The sequence below is a fragment of the Lentinus tigrinus genome, assembly GCF_003813185.1.
Source record: "Lentinus tigrinus ALCF2SS1-7 unplaced genomic scaffold L226scaffold_20, whole genome shotgun sequence".
In the NCBI taxonomy this organism is placed as follows: domain Eukaryota; kingdom Fungi; phylum Basidiomycota; class Agaricomycetes; order Polyporales; family Polyporaceae; genus Lentinus; species Lentinus tigrinus.
This window is the reverse complement of record NW_027137929.1, coordinates 432,480-451,209: the sequence shown is the minus strand read 5'-3', so window position 1 is coordinate 451,209 and position 18,730 is coordinate 432,480. Positions and strand designations below refer to the sequence as shown.

Below are 18,730 nucleotides of genomic sequence, written 5' to 3'. Positions count from 1 at the left end.
GGCGCACACGTCTCCCGCCCGTCTTGGACTCGCCATTCAGAGAGGAAGAAGAAGAGGGCGAGGTCGGCGCTGGGAGGCTCGCGCTGTGTCCTGACGCAGTGCCGCCTGGAGGGCTTTCCGACTGTCTCCTCGTGCACCCCGTCAGACTCGTCTGCGCTCTGGTCGTTGAGCCCGGAGAACGTGGATACAGGCGAGGAAGAGAGGAAGAGAAGAAGGGCGGTCGCGAGCCATGATCTGCGTGCCGAGCGCGACGGTGTAGCGCTTTCGAGGGATCGGGCTCGCGCTGGAAGGTCTCCATGCAGGCGGGTGCAGGGCTGGCAAGGACACGGGACTGGCTGTGCCGTTGCCGTTGCCATTGACAGGCTTGTTGTTCGGGAGGCCGGAGGGTGAGCTACGGCGGAGAATGTGTCGGCTTCCTGTGAGGGCAGGCCCGAGATCGCGAGAGAGGCAGGAGATGAGTTCGTCGGTGAGAAGGGCCCCTGACCGATTGCGGACGAATCGGGAGGAGACGCATAGTCGCTAGTGGGCCGTTGAACCTGTGATCGTGGCTGTATTTGCGTGTGTACATACCAGATTTGATTATGACTTGAATGTACCAAAGTCCTGCGTGCCACGTTCGGACGGCCAGATACTCGAGTCAGCAAGCGGGAAGCATGGCGACTGCTGCCGACGGAGCACTCACACTGCACATCGTGACACTCCAGTTCAGAGCCTCGGTCCGGGTTGCGATCAGCAACGAGGAATGACCTATGCTTGCGCTCGTGGCGCGACACCCACCGTAGTCAGTCTAATCCAGACAACCGGTATGTATCACCCACCCATCTTGAGCAGTCCTTGCTGTCTGAATCCCAGTCGAGCTGCGTGGCGGACGCTGTCCTCATGCACATGCACGCACGCGTCACTGTGCGTTTCCTTGCCCGACGTAGCCGTCCGTGCATCTTGATCCTGTAACTTACATTACACCCGAGCGTCGGAACCCGGGAGCTTGAGCTGGCGTGGACGTGAATGTGTGAACCCTCGGACGTTGCGAGGTCCAAAGTGCGATGCGAGCCGCCGTTCGGGTCCGGCGAGATCGACTCTGCTGTCTGGACATGCACACCTGCATAACGGTGAGCAGTGGTCAGTATTCACAGCGCACTGCGCTTTCGTGAGGTCTGAAAAAAGAACATTCAATTTGAGATGATGTACTCTACACTGCGCGACATATGCTAGTAGTGGAGTAGAGTACACGAACAGCACGAAGGGGCGTACCGTACCGAACAGCGAACGGGGCGTGCTCGGGCGCATCCCCTGCCGGAGACCTGCCGCGCTTCTGAGCTCTGTCGCGGTTACGAGGAAGGCGGCGGGGACTGGGACTTACCGGGATGGCGACAGAACGCGACGGGTCCTGGCAGCCGGATTGGGGACGGCGCTGGCCAAGTCGCCGTCGAGTGTGCGAGACGAGGGCCGAGCACGAAGCGGCGCGTGGTGTGTTTGTCGTGCGCTGGACGCGGATAAGTACTTGTGCGAGCGTGGATGGGCGACCGCAGGCTCCGGTCCCCCACTGCGTTCGCTGCCCCAGTCCTCGTCCTCTTTCTCGCTCTCGTCCATGCGAACGTCGTCCTCGTCGTCCTCGTCGTCGTCCTCGGCGCATGTCAACTGCACCCGTACGCGGCCCCGACGCCCGCTGTGACCGTCGCCGACCCTGTGGTGTTCACCTGATGCGTGGAGGTAAGTATGTATGTTATCGGCTCTCAGCGGGTAGCCACTCGACTGACCATATACCGGTCTCGCTGCAGGAGATAGGCGCGGGTTGTGAGCGGGTGAGCGCAATCGACTGCCGAGCTGGGGTAATGCTCTCAGTTTCGCTGATCGCCTTCGCCGGGGGTGCGACCACTCGCCGCTCGGTGCAGCGTCGAGCGGAGAACGTCGTTGCTCCAACGCGCCAGGAGGTCACCGGCATTCACAACGATGGTGCCAGGCTGGAAGAGAGGTGAGTTCAATCAACGTTCGAGAGCGGATGGCATTGGCATACACTTACGATGGCCGTGGCAGGCTGATATTGGCGACTATGCGGGTTCTGTACGTCAAGACCTCTGACCTAGAACACGAGGGTGAGTGGAACGTAACAGTCTGATCTTCACGAATTGCTCACCGAGCGCTGGAACAGCAAAGTCAAGGTGCCGCGGTCCGGGTGGGCACGGGCGCGCGGGGTTGCATCCCCACGGAGCAACTACGCGATAAGTGTTCGTTCGAGCGCGTTCCCCTGCCTCTGCGCGTCTCACCTGTTGCGAGTCCTATGACCGTTGCTGCTCCCCTCGCTGTCCCAGAGGCTGCCCTGGTCCTTGTCCTCGCCGTCGTCGTCGTCAGCATTGCTGTAGTCCTTGTCTTGTTACTCGCCGTAGTACCCGTTCTCGTCAGCGCATATCAACCCCGTCGTAGGGGGCTAACGAGTCGCGATCAGGTCAGTACGCTTTCGTCTGTTAGCGTACAAAGCTTGGACTGACCACGCCGGTCTTGTTGCAGGACTCAGGTGCGGAGCGAGAGCCGGAGAGCACGCGACGGTGGCGGGAGAGCGGCAGCCTGGGCAGAGGTACGTGTTCCCTCTGTGCTCGGCAGAGGAGCGCATGCGCGGTGCTGTCTTGTCGGCGGTCGGTTGCAGTGGAGGTGAAGCTCGAGCGTGCGTGTGCGTGTCGTGAACGGTGGGGCGCGGAGGGAGAGAAGGGCGGCCTGTTGGAGCACCCGGCCGGTAGAGACCGTAGCATACCTGATATGGACATAACCTACCCAAACTGGGCCCTTGCTATTACGTGGACAGATAGTGCTGTTTGTTACCGATACTTACCTGATCAATAGTGGGGTATTGAATCTACACTTAACTTTGAAGGCGCAGCAACAAGGCCATTAATAGTGTACATGAAGTAGTGTCATACCCTCTCGCTGCCTCCTCGTCCTCGTCATCCTCGTCCTCGTCCACCTCGTCCACCTCATACGTCGTACCAATTACGTCACAGCTTCACTTGTACCCTCGTCACTCCTCCGCTGTCAAACGTGTCCGCCCTCTGCTAAGCTAAGGCTCCTTCCGAGTGGGTCGTCTATGGCGCAATCCAAACCTCAGCACTACTGGCGTCAGCTCAGATCCGTCTTGACCGCCGGCTTGTGGGATGCGCGGACACCAGCAAAGGACACGCACGGAAGACCTGTCTCATGGTCAGACCTCTTACGCAAGTTCCACAAGCATTGCCCCGGACACCCGGATGTAGCGGAGTTGGCCTCGCAAACCCAGGCCCTCTCCCTCCTACTGTCGGCGAACTGCGATGGATTGGACGGAAACAACGTTTCGCCTCAAGGTGTGCTGGTGCTTGGGGAGGAGTGCATGCTGCCGGATGAGAGGATTGAGGAGGCCATGGCTGGGTACGCCACGCTCAAGCAGCTGGACGCGAGTCGCTCCGATGTACGTCGTGCAGTACGTTCAATCTTACCATCTCTTTTGACGTGTGCGTTCGTGTCAAGTCCACGAAAGCCGCGCTTGCATACTACGCGTACGCTTTGCGGCGCCCGTCCGACTGTCTCGACCACCTGTCCCAAGTCAAGGACCTCTCAGATGCACAAGGTTTCGATTCCACCTCTGGAACGACGCAATCAGCCCCTGCGACGCTGCGAGTCCCAGGGACTAGTTCTGACATATCTCTCTCTTCTTCGTGGACAGGCAGCTTTGTTTCTGCGCAGTCCCCTGCCTCAATAGCGGACATCAACGAGGGGAGCGCGTGGTCCGCGATCGAGCGCATACGGAGTATATGTCTCAAAGGTGGGTAACGGTGAGTGCACATCTCCCCGTTTGGCATACTGAGCGGTGATTGTCCTAGGCATGTCATACGAGCTCCTCAACCCGGACGATCCAGAGAAGGCTTTCACTACCTACCTCCTCGCATCGTCGCTCATCTCCAGCGCTGTAGGGGAGATCCCAGCCTCCCCGCTCACATCTCTCCCTAACCTGTCCTCGACACCCGACAACAGTTCATTCGCGCGCTACCGCGAACTATGGCGTTGGGCGGAGCGCGTGCTCCGAAGAGGTATCATACTCGGTGCGCGCATCTGCGACGTCTCGCGCACAGACGGACCGAACGGCTCGTTGTGGCAACTCTTACAGCAGTACCGCGCGTGCAGCACCCATTGGCCGCCCCAGTTCCGTCCAGAACAGCGCTCAGCAATTATCATCCTTCATCTACGTGCACTGATTTTGAGGGCACGCGCAGCGCCTACACCAAGACCTGACCGGTCGCACCGATGGATTAGTACCGCGCGCTCGCTGGTGCAGGAGTATCGCGCTATTCTCAGCGTTTGCACGACATTCCCGAAGGCGGGCGAGCGTAATGTCAAGGTGGAAGACCTCGTTGACCTCGCCGTTGCCACCTGGGAGGCAGACGGTGCTGTTGGCGAGTATGCGGGATGGGTCATTGACGTGAGTTGAAAGCTTGCTAGTCTGGATCATCGCCGACGAGAACGATACAGGTACTGTGGTGGGCCACGCGGCTCACTTTCAACTCGTTCAGGATCTTCCGCTATATGAGCCGGCTCTTCTACGTCGCTGGCGATCCCGAGCTCGCGAGGCGAACACTGCGGCTGTACGTGCAGATCGTCAGCAAGGCGAGGGAAGCGAGGATGGCGGAAGGCGAGAGCTCCACGGAAGACACAGCGGGCGCGTTCGGGGCCGGGAAGGACATGGACTTGGACTACAACTGGGTGCAGACGCTCGTTCAGGGCTCGCGGATGCTCTCGCGTCTTGCGCTTGTGGAGACAGATGCAGGGAAGGCCGGCGGTTATGCGAAAGAGGCTGGAGAGCTGCTCGAGAAGGCGAAGGCGCGGCTAGATCGGAGCGACAATGTCCTACTCGCTACGGTAGAGCTCGCCGAGGGTATTTGGCACATCGCCACGGCATACACAGGTACCCAGTTTTTTGTCGCCTTCGTTCAAGACGGAAATCTGACGATTGTACTCAGAGCAGGACCCTCGAACACGAACGCGGCACTTCGAGCAGTCCCTCGAATTGCTCAAGACGTCCCTCGAGCACAACGAGACCGCGTCGACGCACCATCATCTTGCCCTTGCGTACCTCCGTCCCGGCGCATCGCAGGATCTTCAGAGTGCTATTGTGCACGCCCGTGCGACTGTCGAGGCAGATCCTGGCGAAGCGCGCCACTGGCACCTACTTGGTCTCCTGCTCACTGCATCAGGTGACTGGCGCGCAGCGAAGTGGGTGCTCGAGATGGGAGCGAGCGTCAGCGAGACCGACCTTGCAGAGGATGACGCGGAACCAGTAGACGGCTTACCCAACAACGGGCGCGATGTGGATGGAGTGCAGGCCCACGACTACGCTGCCCCCGATGCCCCCGAGACAAATGGTCATGCTAACGGCAACGCTGTGGGGGACGCGGCTTCAGTGGGCGAAAGGCAGCCTGCCCGGTTACTGGAGCGCGATGCCACCGAGGTTCCACCCTCTGCAGAGCTGCTCCGGCCACTTGGCGATCGACCACCGGCAAACAGGCAAGAGGCGTTCGAGCACGCGCTTGAGCTCCGAACGACGCAGCTGGTATTGTCGGAGCACGTCGAGGGTCCTGAGGGCACGTGCGACAAGTGGGTCGACGTTTTCCAATGGTTCTCTGAACGTCGCGGGTTCGCCGCGGACGACCGTGAGTGATCGACTGATCAGTTTGAGTGGCGGGCGATGGCTCATTCTGCTTCAGGACGCATGTCCATCGACAGCAGGCGTGCCTCGCAGGATTTGAGGCCGTCCTCGGTCATGACTGGCGAGAAGCGTGCATCTGTGCCAAACGACATCCGGGGGTCGACGCTGTTTCCACCGGTGGAAGAACTGCCAGAGCCGACGAATGGAACCTTGGAACACCCGCCGATTCCGATCACGGTTACCCCGGCATCGCCTATGTTGCAGAGTCCGGCATACTCGCAGGATCAGCTGAATGGCGACCATCGGAACTCAAAAGACACTGGGTCGTCGGAGAAGGACAAGGAGAAGCAGCGTCTCTCGGTTGATACGAATCGCGGGAAGGGCAAGAAGGTCCGTGAGGTCTTCATTAGTGGTGTGCACAAGGGCCGTGCACGCGTCACGACGATCTCGAAGAAGATTGGGCACAACGTCGGTCGGCACAATAGCATGCACCTGAAGCGGTCAAGATCTGCGCCAGGTGCGTTCTGTCCATCTCCTTTCTTTCCTATAAGCATCCTGAGACATCGCGGTAGACTTCCATGCGCTCTTAGGCCAGACCCCATACCAGGCATCGTCCATCCATCTGCGACAACACCTCAGCATCTACGCCTCGCAGGTAGACTTGTCGACGCTCGAAGCCCCGCCGCCACCTCCTTCTCTCCCACCTCCAGAGCCGACACCAACGCTGCCCCGACAGAAAGTGCGGGCCGCGAAGGACCGTCGACTGCTAAGCAATCTCTGGCTCATGTCATCCGCGACGTTCCGGAGGCTAGGCAAAATCGAGCAGGCGAGAGGCGCAATCCAGGAAGCGGAAGTTCGGGACGAGAACAACCCCGCGGTCTGGGTTCAGGTACGTCTTAAAACATCTGCTCTGCGGCTGCTTGCTGACGACAGCTCTGCAGCTCGGTCTGTACTATCTTGCGCTGGACGACGACCGCCACGCCCTGCAGTGCTTCCAGAAAGCGCTGTTCATCTCGCCCAACGATGTATCCGCCACGATACACCTCTGTCGGGTATACCTCGCCGCTGTGCAGAACCGTGGCAAGTCAAAAGATGGCATGGAGCTCGCGGACCGCGACAACGTCGACCTCGCGGTTGGGCTGCTCTCCGAGCTGACCAAGGGCGCTGGGTGGGACGTCCCCGAGGCGTGGTACTTCCTCGGGAAGATGTACGCGCTGCAGGGCCGGCAGGACAGGGAACGTGAGTGCTTGTGCTTTGCGCTGACCTTGTCGGAGAACAGGCCGCTTCGGGATCCGGGGACGGCCGTGGGGTGGTGCTTGTAATGTTCGCGTTGAGTCTCCGGATCGCCGGTCGCCGGACATGAGATGGACATGGGATACCCAATGCGTAGTGGTAGAGTGGACATGCTTCTCTCACATTACTTGGCTTGCTAATCGTGGCGCTTCGAAGATATGTATCGTAATACATCCCTATGAGCGTGTGGTCGATCTATCATATATCCACGAACAGTTGCTGTTCATCGTATGGTGTCGCACTCGAGCAAGAAACAGGTCAAGATGACATTATATACCTGGCAACAGCTCTTATCCAAGACGCTACATTGGCAGTACATCGGGTATAAATAACGACATCGTCGAACACTTCGCGACAGCCATACTATAAGTTAAGCGTACAACTATCTTTGCCATGTTCATCCTGCTGCTTGTTGCGAGTGCCGGGCTCGGTTGGCGCTCCGCTGTGGGCCTTCATACGGGTTTCGACTTCGGTAAATGTGCTACGGTGACAACATAGGTACGTCGTAACACGTTTGTTGTAGAGTGACATACCTTTCTGAGATCTTCCTCCGCTTACGGCTTGGCTCTGCGGTTGTCTCAGTGGCCCGCAGCGCTATTCATATCGTTTAGCGTGATGTCCATAGCTTCTATGAAGATACGACGTACCCATCCACTTCCGGGATCACCTTTGCTGCTCTGGCCTTACGCTTTCGACCGGTGGGTTGGTGCGTAGCATTTCGGCTCCAGATTCGGAGACCTGGCCGTTGGTTTGAACGACCTTCGCTTTCCGATATCGACTGCGAGAATAACAGAGGGGGAGTATGGGGTTGGGATGAACGTTCTCAACGTTCGACACTTCCGGAAGGTGGTTAAAGGTCGCGATGACAGTATAGACAGCCAGCTTCCTACCTGGGTTGCGGGCCATCGAGTGACTTGACTATGGGATGAAGTGGTTGTATAGGAGAGGTGTGTAACAACTGCCGAGTGGACGGTGGTTGGGGCTGGTTAGGGATAAGGGAGAAGGTGGAATGGAGAGAAGCGCTGTGGCGGTCGAGGTTTATGCGACTGGGCGGCATTTCAGATTCAGGTATCCCGCGGCACCCTTGTGTCCTTTTGTGCTTTTGGCCGCTAAACTCTGCCCTCTTTCACACGCATACGCGAAGGCTGACGTTGAAGTCAAAGCACACCACACCACCGTGTATGCTATGGTCGGAATAATGCAGCACGTCCGGCACTGAAGACTGCAACAGTTAACACAGGTTTATTAACGCGGAAATTACTAGGTCTACCGAACGTACACTCGAGGTGCTTCAACCACGGCGTGTCCAAGCAGGTCCAAGCCCATCACCTTCGCCACGCGTCATGTCACAACGATCAGTGGTTCGGCACGCGATGCTACTTCTACGAGCATCAACAAATCCGCAAAGTCTTCCTTCCGGGACGTACTCGGAAGGAGAGGCGAATCGGTGGAACCCTCACGATAAGGCGCTGGTTCAATGGTGCGGCTGCTCTTGACCGTGCGGCCCGATCTGCGTGGTGGCCGTATCCCGCTTCGCGTTGTTGTTCTGGTGCGCGCAGCTGAGAAGTCGCTCGCGGTCTCACTACAGGCAGGACATGGCTATTCGGTGAGTCGTCTCGTATCAGCGAGGAGCTAAACGGACCTTTCAGATGACTTCCTCCTCTTTGGTGAGCGTCGTGTCTTCGTCGCGCCGGATAATTCAGGTCCCTCGAGAGTTCTACAGATGCAGTGAGTACAAGTGCTGACAGCTGTGACTGGAGACTCGCTCGCCTGTCCGCATCTGCCGGTGCAGTAGCTTCCTCAATTCCCTTCCGCTTTCGACTGGTGATGGGACTTTGTTGGATGAAGGTCGTCTTGGGGGCGCTAAGGAGGCTTGCAGGATGACACACAGCCTCTTCAGAGGTGGAAGAGGATGATGGAATTGCGATGAGGCGAGTATTCTCGATGTTCAAAGCTACGGCAACAGTGTTAAGGTCGACGCGACAGAGTTGGTAAATGTTTTCTTACCTGAGTATGTGGACATCGTGTTGCTTAAAGATGAAGGGTGGTATATAGCAAGGGTACGATGGTCCAACTGGGTAATGGGTGGCAGAGGATGGGAGAGGAAGGTGGGACAGAGGCAGAAGCCTTGCAGCAGCGGGCTAGCTTTATACGTCGCAGCTCGGAGTTCGCCCGCATCTTTTCATTGAATGTATTGCTTTGTTAAGCTTTAGATGTATGCCCGACGGGCCACAGCTTCCTTCGTTCGCTTTGTTGCGCGCCAGGTAAGAAAGTGGCAGTCGGTCTAAAGCGTGCCACACGACTCTTTGTTTTCCGGCTATGCGCAATGACACTATCGGCCACTCTTGAGCCAACTTATGAGGCAAATGAGTGGCAAAATATGTAGCTCCCGTGCGAAATGATGCTCTTTACACAATGTTGGAGAAGTCAACTGTTGCCACCAGTGTTGACCCTGCCAAATTTGCTAATTGTACTCATTTGCAACGCCTCGAAGTCGTCGCAGCGGCCTTTCTAAGGCCTCATATTATAGTAAAAAAGATTGATATACATAGCTTCTAACACACCTTCAGCTACTCCGCTCGGACTCGTGCACGAATGCGTAGTTGGACGTGACTGGCAAGAGCTGTGTGGGTTGCATTGCTCGCGGAGGATCGGTCCGATATCCGAACTTGTCCGAAGCGTCCGACTTGTGCGCTTGAGCATAGTAACCGTGTCGGAACAACACACCGTCCATGCGCAAAACTTACAGCATTCTCGCAGGACATTGAACTCCTGACCCATAACATGAATGGTACGAATGCATAGGGAACGCGCGGCTGCACGCTCTCATAGTCTCGTGGCGGTGGATGGGACACGTCATAGGTTCGAGTATTGATTCCAACCTGAATGTGACTCTCACTGTAGTCTAACAAGTCTTTATAGGTGCGAAGCTTCAATTCACTGAGTCTCGCGAATGGGGGTCATGGATTAAGTGGGACAATATTCTCGTACGCTCTCTGGGTTGCTGATCCTTGCGCATAATCGTCGCGCCATCTTCTCAAAGCCCTGATCCTGATTCTTTCCACAGCGGAATCACTCTATGCTGACGAGTTCTAAGTACTGAAGTTGCGAAAAGTCAGCCTAACCGAACGGCATTACCTGCTACCCCTCTGTGTTGCTGGCAGTCCGCAGCGGGCATATGCAGATACTTACCCGAGACGCGTACGCCCACATGATCGTTCCTAGATTGCACACGTTTGCCGGCAGAAGTCTCAGAATCAAATGCACAAAGCGCACTGGGAATATGTATATGACCAACAGAATGTCTTTACACTAGTTTGACACACTACAATCGATGAGGTACGTCACTCACCATCCGTGTAACATATGCCAAGCTGATATCTCGTCCGATGTACTCTGCAGCCGTATCTGCTGAGACACAGCAATGCGGCATAACGTGGTCGACATAGAAACAGAGTCTCATCCGTACTGATGCGTACCACCCGACCTCATTCATCATATGCAGTGTTCGTCGCAACCGCCTGGACCACGTTCAGCTCTAACCATGTATTGGGGAGGCTCGGAGCGATCTCCTCGCTGAGCAAGCCGAACTTCTCCCGCTTCTCGGGGTTCTCACACCACGACGCCCGCTCGCGGCTCACCATCCCCCAAGAAGTATCATTTGCTCATCCCAGCCTCTCCCAAGCCTTTCGTTCGCTCGCGACCCCCCTGGGTCTTCTGACCGACTCCACATGTCCTGATTCGCGAGCTACTTTTACGCTAGCCTACGAAGCCGCATTACAAGCCAGGTACGCTCTTGCGAGTGGCACACACATAATGACAGGCTCACGCGAAACCCAGATTCTATGACACAGGTTGCACCTAAACCCCGCCGCATGGACACATTGGCAGCACAGGATTCCGTCTATAGTCGTCAAAAGTCCGGTGTCTTTACGAGCTCTCATGCAGGGTATACGGGAGCGAAGGCGTCTGTGGACAGGCCGCCGCGTTTTCCGTCGCTCCCAGGATTACATGCCCGAAGATAGGATAGAAGGCAGCCGATGCATCCCCTGCGGTCAAGAGACTAGAACGGCGCTCTCGCTCCGGTGATCACTGATTACACGGGGCAGCCAATTCTACTTCTGGTATGATTCAACCGCCGGCACTAGTGCAGATATAACTGCGCTGAGTCCGCGCAGGTTAAGCGGACGAGCCCCGTCTCTCGTACGGCTGTCCTCGCCATTACCTCCGGACTTTCGCACACGATGGACAGCTCCTCGAAGGAAGCGCTGGATATCGAGAAACCGCCGTTAACGGGCTCTGATGGCTCCAGCACGACCTCGGAGTATGTTGTAGATCCCGTTGCTGAGAGAAGGTGTGTTCTGTTCTCACTGATCTCGGTGCGTCATTCTTCGCTCTGACCCTGCATGCCCACAGACTCGTGAGAAGGATAGATCTGCGAATCATCCCAGCGGCGATGATCATCCATCTACTGTGCTTCATTGACCGGTCGAATATTGTGAGCCCCATTTACCCTCTTACACCACCCACCACCTACCCTAACCATCCCCCAGGGCAACGCTAAGGTTCTCAACCGCGATGAAGGCGACTCGCTCGTGCAGACTCTCAAGATCTCCAATGAGCAGTATCTGGTCGCACTCATGATCTTCATCGTCGCCTTCACCATCGTCCAAACACCATCCAACTACATGCTCAAGAAGTTCCGGCCTTCGCGCTGGATGGCGCTCATGATGTTCTGCTGGGGTGCCATGACCATGCTTCTCGCCGCGGTAAAGAACTACAGTGGCCTAGTCGCCGTCCGGTTCTTCCTCGGAGCGTTCGAGTCTGGCCTCTTCCCGGGGCAAGTGTTCATCCTCACTTTCTGGTACAGGCCCGAAGAGCGCGCCATCCGCATCGCCCTGATCGTCGCCTGCTCGAGCCTAGGAGGTGCATTCGGCGGTGCGATTGCGTATGGTATAGGGAGGAGCTTGAACGGAGTGCACGGACTCCAGGCATGGCGCTGGTTGTTCCTCATTGAGGGCTCCCCCTCGTGCTTCGCGGCCATCCTCTGCGCGCTCTTCTTCCCTGACTACCCGGAGACAGTCTCCTGGCTCTCGGACGAGGAACGCGAGCTGGCGACGCAGCGCATCAAAGGCGTTGCCTCGCTCGGCTCCGACAAGATCACCTGGAAAGAAGCGAAGGCGACCCTGATGGACTGGCGGCTCTACGCGCATTACATCGCGTATATCTCCAACTCTGTCTCGTTCTCGAGCAACTCCCTCTTCGCACCCACCATTGTCGCGGGTCTGGGGTACACCGGTCTCGATGCGCAGCTATTCACTGTTCCCCCGTACGCTATCGGCTTTGTGGTCACGGTGATTGTGGCGTGGATAGCAGACCGATATGAGGCGCGGTCTTTGGCGACATGCTGTTCCATGATCATCGGAGCCATAAGCTTCCTCGTGGAAGGTACGCAGAACTAGCTAACGTCAACCGTCTCCCCAGACTAACCATCACTCGTCGGACACAGGAGCACTCCCTCCCGACGCATTCAAGGCGCGTTACGTCTTTCTCTGCTTCGCCTTATCATTCTCTTTCTCCTGCAACGCCCCATCCTTGAGTTGGCTCACGGCGAACCTACGGAGTACGGGCGCAGCGACGCTCGCCGTGCCACTCAACGTCGCGTTTGGTCAGTTCGGGCAGATCATCGGTACGCTCCAAGATGTCTTATGACCCTACTCCCGTACCTTTGCTGAGAACGTGCGCAGGTGTCTATATATACAAGGACTCCGAAGCTCCGGGTTTCCCGACAGGCCACTTTACGAACGCTGGCTTCCTGTTCGAAGGGGCCATCATCATCATGTCCCTGCGCCTCTTTTACATGCACAAGAACAAACAGCTTGCTCCCGGAGAACGCAAATGGCGACTCTAGAGCTTCAGTTATTGCCCCGGTCACGCAGCTCATTCATGGTTGTCTCTGTATCACGTATAGCTGTCTCGCTCTGCTCTCCTCCCTGTTCAATCATCATGTTGTGTATCCTTTCCTTCCGTCAGATTTGCGTTGATGTACCATTAGTGATTTTCCTTTGTCTCCTACTACATGTAGTGAATTTCATCGGTCCTGTAGGCGACAGTCCTTAAGTCGCATGCGCAATGCTGGAATCAAAAGCCTGCTACATTAGTGGGCCAAGGGGTAACAAAACCACTGCATAATTATGTGTCCCTGCTACGACATCGTGCAGTGACTGCGTTACTAATACTAGGACGGAAAAAGGTTAAGCGTCTTGAGGCGAACTCCGATACGGGGAATCGAACCCCGAGCTACCGCGTGAAAGGCGGTAATGTTAGCCGTTACACCATATCGGATTATTTAAACGATAAAGCCCATGCAATACGTTTCGCCAATGGTGTACTTGATATGCACTTCTGAAATACTCGAGTCTCATGTTGTCACCATCCTTAAGACAAGGAAGAGAATCCCGGAGATGTGTGTGAGATGCAAAAACTGAAAGTTGGTTGTCGAGGAAGTTTTCTATCCCCGATGGTGAGCCAGGTCCTGTACGACGTCGAGTGCAATTGATACTTCTTAACCAATTTCTATCTGCTAGACTAGGATGACCGCGGCAACATACATGACATATATTGAAGGACAACCAAGCAGCACAGCGACGCTATCGCTCCCCCCTCCGCTCGCTCACAACCGCATCCACCCACATGAAGACCAACTTCTCCAGCATCTGGTCCCAGCCGTCCTCAAGACGAGCTACCATCGGCGCATCGAACAAGATAACGTCCTCGGTGATTGCAGGAGGGAACGTGAAGGCCGAGGCAGAAGGCGACGCAAGCGGCGTACCGCCTTGCGCAGGGGTGCCCGGACGAGTCCCTGTGCCTTCTCTGCGTTTGCTGCTGGGCATGAGTATGGGCAGGGAGTACCGGAGCTTCAACGCGCTGTAACAAATCATTGAGATGGCTGTGCGAACGACAGAGGTCTGGAGAACGCACGCTGCCCATAGACGCAAGTTGTCTGTGCGTCGGAATGTCCAGCCGCGCTTGCCGCCTTCGGTGGCTTCTGCAACTCGGGCTTCTTCGAGCGCAGCGATGTCATGGATGGCGTCTCTGCTAACGTACCCCCACGGCTTCCGTGATCGTCGTACGCCCGTGTTATATGCGTTGCACAGTATCTGACCAGACGATAGGGCGCGGAGGATTTCTGAGTGGTCTGAAGAGGACATGGGCAATAGTCGTAGCAAATCTGCTGGTAGTAGAGCGACCAGGAGAGCATGGAGGCGACCTGTAACACATTGAGTTATGATATGTAGAGAACAGACGGACAGACGCACCATATTCGTCGCCCTGATATGTTGACCGCTTCGCCCACGGAGGTAGATCATCATCGTCAATCGCCTCTTCCTCGTCAATTGACTCCATTTCCTCGGGCTCCTCGGTAACGACCATACTCCTCATTGCATCAAGCATGCCCGTAGACACCACTCGCCGGCCAGCCCGTCCAGAGCTCTCGCCAGAACTGCCCATAGCATCCCCAGCACTGACTCTGCGGCCCTTCGATCGTGTCTCCCGGTCCATCCTCTCCTTCCTCTCCACTCGTTCTTTCTCCCGCTCCCAGCCCCTCTTTCCCTCCTTCGGCCCTCCGAACAGAACATCATCGACGGCCTCGAGGTACTTGCCAACGACCTCCCGCTCGCGCGCCAGGTCCTCCATCTTGACGTCCTGCTTGTAAAGCCATCCGCCGCCGAGCACGAGGCGCTCGTCCCAGCGCTCCCGCTTGTCGTGCTCCTCCTCGCTCACGTTGACGTCCGAGTCCTCGTCGTCCCACACGGGGACCTGGCGCTGTCGGCCACCTACGTCGACATATGAGATGGAGACCGACGTGTCCGCGTCCACAAACTCAGGTTCTTCCAGATGCGAGGAGGGGGACGTACCGCGCGACGCAGGACCCGTGGTAGTGTCATTCGACGAGCCGTGATCGCTCTGCGCGTCGTACGCGTCGTGGTCGAGCGGGAGCCGCGCACGTTCTTCGAGCTCACGCAGCACGGAGAGCACCTCGAGTGCGCGCCCCCGTATTCGCGTGAGCGGGTCGTGCGGGGAGTTGGGCTGCGAGACCTGCCGCTTGGGCAGCGGCGAGCTGGAGAGCGTCTGGGGGCGGAAGTGCGCGCGGTTCTGCGGCACGGAGGAGTCGTCGGGCAGGGAGACGAGGTAGTTCCGTACTGTTCGGACCGCGCGGGTGGTTGTCTTAAGCAGCTCGAGTACGTCGACGTTGTCGCCTCTGTGCTTGTCGCCCACCCCGAGGAGGTTCGGGTCTTGCCCTGCCGGTTGCTCTTGTGTGGGATCGAGGTTCCATCCCGATGCAACGGAGATCAGGTCCTCAATGACTCCCGGCCGCAGGTTCTCCGGGTCCGTCTCGAATGTCTTGACGTACGGAGGGAACGTAGGTTGCACTGTCTGCGGGATCGCCGGCGAAGGAGGGAGCACGAAGGATGGGCTACGGTTCGGCCTCTTCGCAAGGGTGGCGAGCCCGCCGATCGCGGGGACCAACCCGCTCTTTGGCTTGTTCAGCGGACTACAGCACGCACCTCAACACCTGCTCGATATCAACACTCAAGAAGGGGATGCCCACGTACTCGCTCTCAGCTGCTATCCCGGTCTTGGTGAAGTAGTGCTGGAGGTACTCGATGCTGCCCAAAGCCATCACGCTCTCCCGCTTGGCCGCGCTGCGACTGAACGGTTTCTGCGGCTTGTTGGTTGAATTCATATGCGGGTAGAAGGCGACCTGTCGCCTTCGCTTCGCCTGGCTGGACGAGTCCGGCGGTGTCGATGAGCCCGAGCTCGGGGTATCCATGATCGTTGAACGTGATGGTATAGCTTGCTTGCTTGTGTCGATGTCGAGAGATACAGAGAGGGTGAACCAAGGGAGGGCTATCGCTATAGATTGAAAGTACAGCACGAGAACTTGAGAGTGATGTTAAAGCTTGGTGAAGTTGTAGTCGTGAATAGCGTGAAGAGTGGTGGTGGTGGTGCAGAGTGAACCGGGCACAGAGCGCTCCGCTCTCCGAGGGCGACGGGATCATCACTGCCGCCACAGCATTTCTGCAGATCCCACCATCATTTGTATGGGCTCAATCACAGACAGGAACAGGTTGCGGGGCAGGGACGACGAGAACGATGAGTGAATCAGCGATGAGTAGGCAGAGCGAGCGAGTGAGGATGTATTTTAGGGCGGGATTACGGTAGAATATGCTTAAGCAAGTCACATAAAATGCGCACAGTAAACATAGCGGTCGCGGTCCACACACGACGACAAGTCCATCTCCTTCATCTCCGACGTTTGAGCACGCCACAACGTCGCTCACGCCATCATCCGCGCCATCTGCCCCAGCTGGGCGGCCATGTCGGGGTACGTGTGCATGAACTGCACCTGTGCCTCTGTGGCCTGAGAGCGGAACCGAACAACGGTCAGCGGTGGGCCATAACAGACTACGTGGATAGGGCGGGACTCACGTATTGGTAGGTGAGCGCATTGACAAGCTCGGGTTCGCTGCGCGCAAGCTGCGACTGCTTGTCGAACATGCGCATGGCGACGTCGATCTTGCCCTGCTGCAGGCTGAGCTGCGCGAGCGTGGCCACCGCGGCCTCGCACTCGGGGTCGATCTCGAGAGCTTCCTGACAGCACTTCTCTGCGGTGGCGACGTCCTGCTGCCATTGGAACATCGCGAGACCTTTGTTAACCATCGGCAGAACGTTCATGGGAGGAGTCCTGCCAAAGCAGAGATTAGACTACAGGCCGAACGAGCCCGGGAAACCGATCTTACTTGGCACGCTCGATTTCGATGGCCCGGTCGAACTTCTCGATCGCATCGGGGTAGCGCTGCTGGTCCAAGAGCAGCTCGCCACTGCAAGGTGCTCGTTAGGTTGGCTCACTAGTGCCAAGACACCAGAGACATACTAGTAGTTTTGAGGTTCACTACGGTCGGGGAACGACTTCAGCGTTCGGCGGAAGGTGGCCATGCTATTCGCAAGGTTGCCAGACTTGTACTGGGCAACTGCCAGCTGGATGTGGCTGAACACGAACTTGTCGTCCAGCTCCGTCGACTTCGTGTAGTTTTCGGCAGCCTGGTCAAACTCGTTCATGATGAACAGCACTGCGCGGGCTGTGCGTCAGAGCGCATCCTCCGGAAGGAATTGCGAGGGCGTACCTTGACCGCGGTGGTAGTAGATGTCCGGGTCATTCGGGTTGTGCTTGATGGCCTCCTCGAAGCACTCGAACGCCTTCGTCGGGTCACTCTGCTCCATCCATACGCTGGCGATCTTCACCCATGTCTGGGTAAGTGATGGATCGAGCTCCAGAGACTTGAGGAAGTCCTCCTTCGCACCGTCAACGTCCGTCATCAGGAACTTGAACGTGCCGCGAAGGTTGAGGGCTTCCGCCTGGCCCTTGTCCCACGAGATGCCCTGCTCGATGGCCTCATTGACCAGGGTGAAGGCGTGGGCATAGTCGGATGCGCCGAGAGCCTCCAGGGCAAGAATGAGGGTATTGTCTCCGGTAGTGGGGTTCTCGGGAAGTTCGGGCAGTGGCCCTGAGGGAATCACATATGAGCTCCATCCTGGACTCCACCAAAACATCACTTACTTTGACGGAAGGCACCGAAGTATGCAGAGGTGAACATATGCGAGGGTAGCCGTCTCTCACGCGTCTGGAGATTGCATTGATGTCAGCAGTAATAGAAGGTGGGGAAGAAGGGTGCTGCGTACGCTGAGAATGTCCGTCGCCTTCTTGGTGGCAAGCTTTTTGAGTACTCGCTCCACGGCTTCCGCTGACGACATGTTCTGGAACTGGTCAAGGATGGCAGCGGCAGTGAAGTCTACACAGGCACGCTGAGCACGTCCACACGGCCTTGGGAGTGAGCAACATACCTCGCAGAGCCTCCTCATACCGTTCTAGTGCCTCCAACGCCGTGGCGCGACGGTTCAGCGCCTTCAGATACTTCTTGTCCAAGGCAAGAGCAGCATCGCAGTCCTCGACAACCTTGTCGTGTTGTGGAGGGTTGAGGTTCACGTAGCACGCAGCGCGATTGCTGAAGAAGACGGGTTCGGGCTTGGGGGTAACAGCGATGGCACGGGTATAGTAGTCGATAGCGGTGGCGAACTTGCGCGCCTGGTACGCGGAGTTACCCTTCGCCTTCAGCGAGGCCGCAACCTTCGTCCGCTCCTAGACAAGGATTAGCAAATGCTGAAGAAGTTGGACGCTGGACGAGTGCGCACCTCGTGGGACATCGCAGCTATCTCCTCCGCACTGTACTCCCTGTCCTCTATAAAGAGCTCGTCAGTATATTCCGACAACCTCCCAGGCTTGGCCAGGTTCCCGTATGAGGCGACGGCACGAGATCATCCCCGACCAACAGTCGACTGTTCTGAACACATCACTCACCTTCCTCGACAGCAGCGGGCTTCGGCTTCCTCTCCTCGATGATAGGACCATCGTCGTCCTTGACCGTCTTCCTCTTCTTGCTCTTCTTCTTGTCCTTCTTGCCCTCCCCCCTCTCTACGTCACCTCCGGGTCCGCGCGAAGACGAGGCGTAGTACGCGACGCCGCCAATGGCGACGAGCGCGGCAGCAGTGCCAAGAAGGACGGCATGCTTGTGCTCAGAGACGAAGTTCTGGACGCGGTCAGCGACGCCCTGCGACGACGTGGAGGAGGACATAGCGGAGGGGATGAGGGGAGGATGCGGGTGCCGGATGGCGGACGCTCTCGGCGCGGCGCGACTCCCTCGAATTTTG

At 57.3% G+C, this 18,730-nt stretch overlaps 6 protein-coding genes and 1 non-coding gene across 7 annotated transcripts; 2 read left to right on the top strand and 5 right to left on the bottom strand.

The window, feature by feature from the left end:
* Nucleotides 1-7: 7 nt before the first annotated feature.
* L226DRAFT_524447 (uncharacterized protein) lies at nt 8-2,759 on the bottom strand (the record flags this gene model as incomplete). The annotated part of the gene is made up of 10 exons (XM_067678890.1): nt 8-548; nt 683-787; nt 957-1,099; nt 1,252-1,319; nt 1,361-1,684; nt 1,758-1,914; nt 1,937-1,961; nt 2,021-2,080; nt 2,135-2,212; nt 2,487-2,759. Coding segments are annotated over 10 exons (1,774 nt in total), but the record flags the coding sequence as incomplete, so codon positions are not given.
* Nucleotides 2,760-2,889: 130 nt separating this feature from the next.
* L226DRAFT_553956 (uncharacterized protein) lies at nt 2,890-7,169 on the top strand. The gene is made up of 8 exons (XM_067682964.1): nt 2,890-3,433; nt 3,493-3,787; nt 3,846-4,441; nt 4,492-4,924; nt 4,980-5,669; nt 5,724-6,182; nt 6,238-6,554; nt 6,607-7,169. The coding sequence occupies exons 1-8, from the start codon at nt 3,077-3,079 to the stop codon at nt 6,985-6,987; spliced, it is 3,528 nt and encodes a 1,175-aa protein (XP_067533600.1). The 5' UTR covers nt 2,890-3,076; the 3' UTR covers nt 6,988-7,169.
* Nucleotides 7,170-8,224: 1,055 nt separating this feature from the next.
* L226DRAFT_561628 (uncharacterized protein) lies at nt 8,225-9,064 on the bottom strand (the record flags this gene model as incomplete). The annotated part of the gene is made up of 5 exons (XM_067683449.1): nt 8,966-9,064; nt 8,705-8,912; nt 8,601-8,675; nt 8,386-8,557; nt 8,225-8,287 (listed from the first exon to the last, which is right to left on the bottom strand). The coding sequence occupies exons 1-5, from the start codon at nt 8,979-8,981 to the stop codon at nt 8,225-8,227; spliced, it is 534 nt and encodes a 177-aa protein (XP_067533599.1). The 5' UTR covers nt 8,982-9,064.
* A 2,308-nt stretch (nt 9,065-11,372) lies between these two features.
* On the top strand, nt 11,373-13,069 carry L226DRAFT_587155 (MFS transporter). The gene is made up of 4 exons (XM_067685586.1): nt 11,373-11,456; nt 11,512-12,406; nt 12,468-12,647; nt 12,706-13,069. Exons 1-4 carry the CDS (start codon nt 11,415-11,417, stop codon nt 12,867-12,869), a joined length of 1,281 nt encoding a protein of 426 aa, XP_067533598.1. The 5' UTR covers nt 11,373-11,414; the 3' UTR covers nt 12,870-13,069.
* A 162-nt stretch (nt 13,070-13,231) lies between these two features.
* L226DRAFT_t171 lies at nt 13,232-13,303 on the bottom strand. The gene has a single exon. It is a non-coding gene; the product is annotated as a tRNA-Glu (tRNA).
* Nucleotides 13,304-13,415: 112 nt separating this feature from the next.
* Nucleotides 13,416-15,982, bottom strand: L226DRAFT_489745 (uncharacterized protein). The gene is made up of 4 exons (XM_067677286.1): nt 15,577-15,982; nt 14,278-15,515; nt 13,940-14,228; nt 13,416-13,885 (listed from the first exon to the last, which is right to left on the bottom strand). Exons 1-4 carry the CDS (start codon nt 15,792-15,794, stop codon nt 13,609-13,611), a joined length of 2,022 nt encoding a protein of 673 aa, XP_067533597.1. The 5' UTR covers nt 15,795-15,982; the 3' UTR covers nt 13,416-13,608.
* Nucleotides 15,983-16,094: 112 nt separating this feature from the next.
* On the bottom strand, nt 16,095-18,654 carry L226DRAFT_553953 (ADP/ATP carrier receptor; the record flags this gene model as incomplete). The annotated part of the gene is made up of 10 exons (XM_067682963.1): nt 16,095-16,385; nt 16,454-16,709; nt 16,765-16,845; nt 16,899-17,094; nt 17,149-17,529; nt 17,583-17,646; nt 17,705-17,814; nt 17,867-18,161; nt 18,215-18,261; nt 18,381-18,654. The coding sequence occupies 10 exons, from the start codon at nt 18,652-18,654 to the stop codon at nt 16,302-16,304; spliced, it is 1,788 nt and encodes a 595-aa protein (XP_067533596.1). The 3' UTR covers nt 16,095-16,301.
* Between the last annotated feature and the right edge of the window lie 76 nt (nt 18,655-18,730).

Excerpts from the sequence above, each read along its gene's own strand:
- L226DRAFT_553956 (XM_067682964.1), top strand. The coding sequence starts at position 3,077 with ATGGCGCAATCCAAACCTCAGCACTACTGGCGTCAGCTCAGATCCGTC. Across the intron at positions 3,434-3,492 it reads TGGACGCGAGTCGCTCCGAT|TCCACGAAAGCCGCGCTTGC; the intron begins GTACGTCGTGCA and ends GTTCGTGTCAAG. Across the intron at positions 6,183-6,237 it reads GCGGTCAAGATCTGCGCCAG|ACTTCCATGCGCTCTTAGGC; the intron begins GTGCGTTCTGTC and ends ACATCGCGGTAG.
- L226DRAFT_587155 (XM_067685586.1), top strand. The coding sequence starts at position 11,415 with ATGATCATCCATCTACTGTGCTTCATTGACCGGTCGAATATT. Across the intron at positions 11,457-11,511 it reads TCATTGACCGGTCGAATATT|GGCAACGCTAAGGTTCTCAA; the intron begins GTGAGCCCCATT and ends ACCATCCCCCAG. Across the intron at positions 12,648-12,705 it reads TCAGTTCGGGCAGATCATCG|GTGTCTATATATACAAGGAC; the intron begins GTACGCTCCAAG and ends GAACGTGCGCAG.
- L226DRAFT_489745 (XM_067677286.1), bottom strand. The coding sequence starts at position 15,794 with ATGGATACCCCGAGCTCGGGCTCATCGACACCGCCGGACTCGTCCAGC. Across the intron at positions 14,229-14,277 it reads ATATCAGGGCGACGAATATG|GTCGCCTCCATGCTCTCCTG; the intron begins GTGCGTCTGTCC and ends AATGTGTTACAG. Across the intron at positions 13,886-13,939 it reads AACTTGCGTCTATGGGCAGC|CGCGTTGAAGCTCCGGTACT; the intron begins GTGCGTTCTCCA and ends GATTTGTTACAG.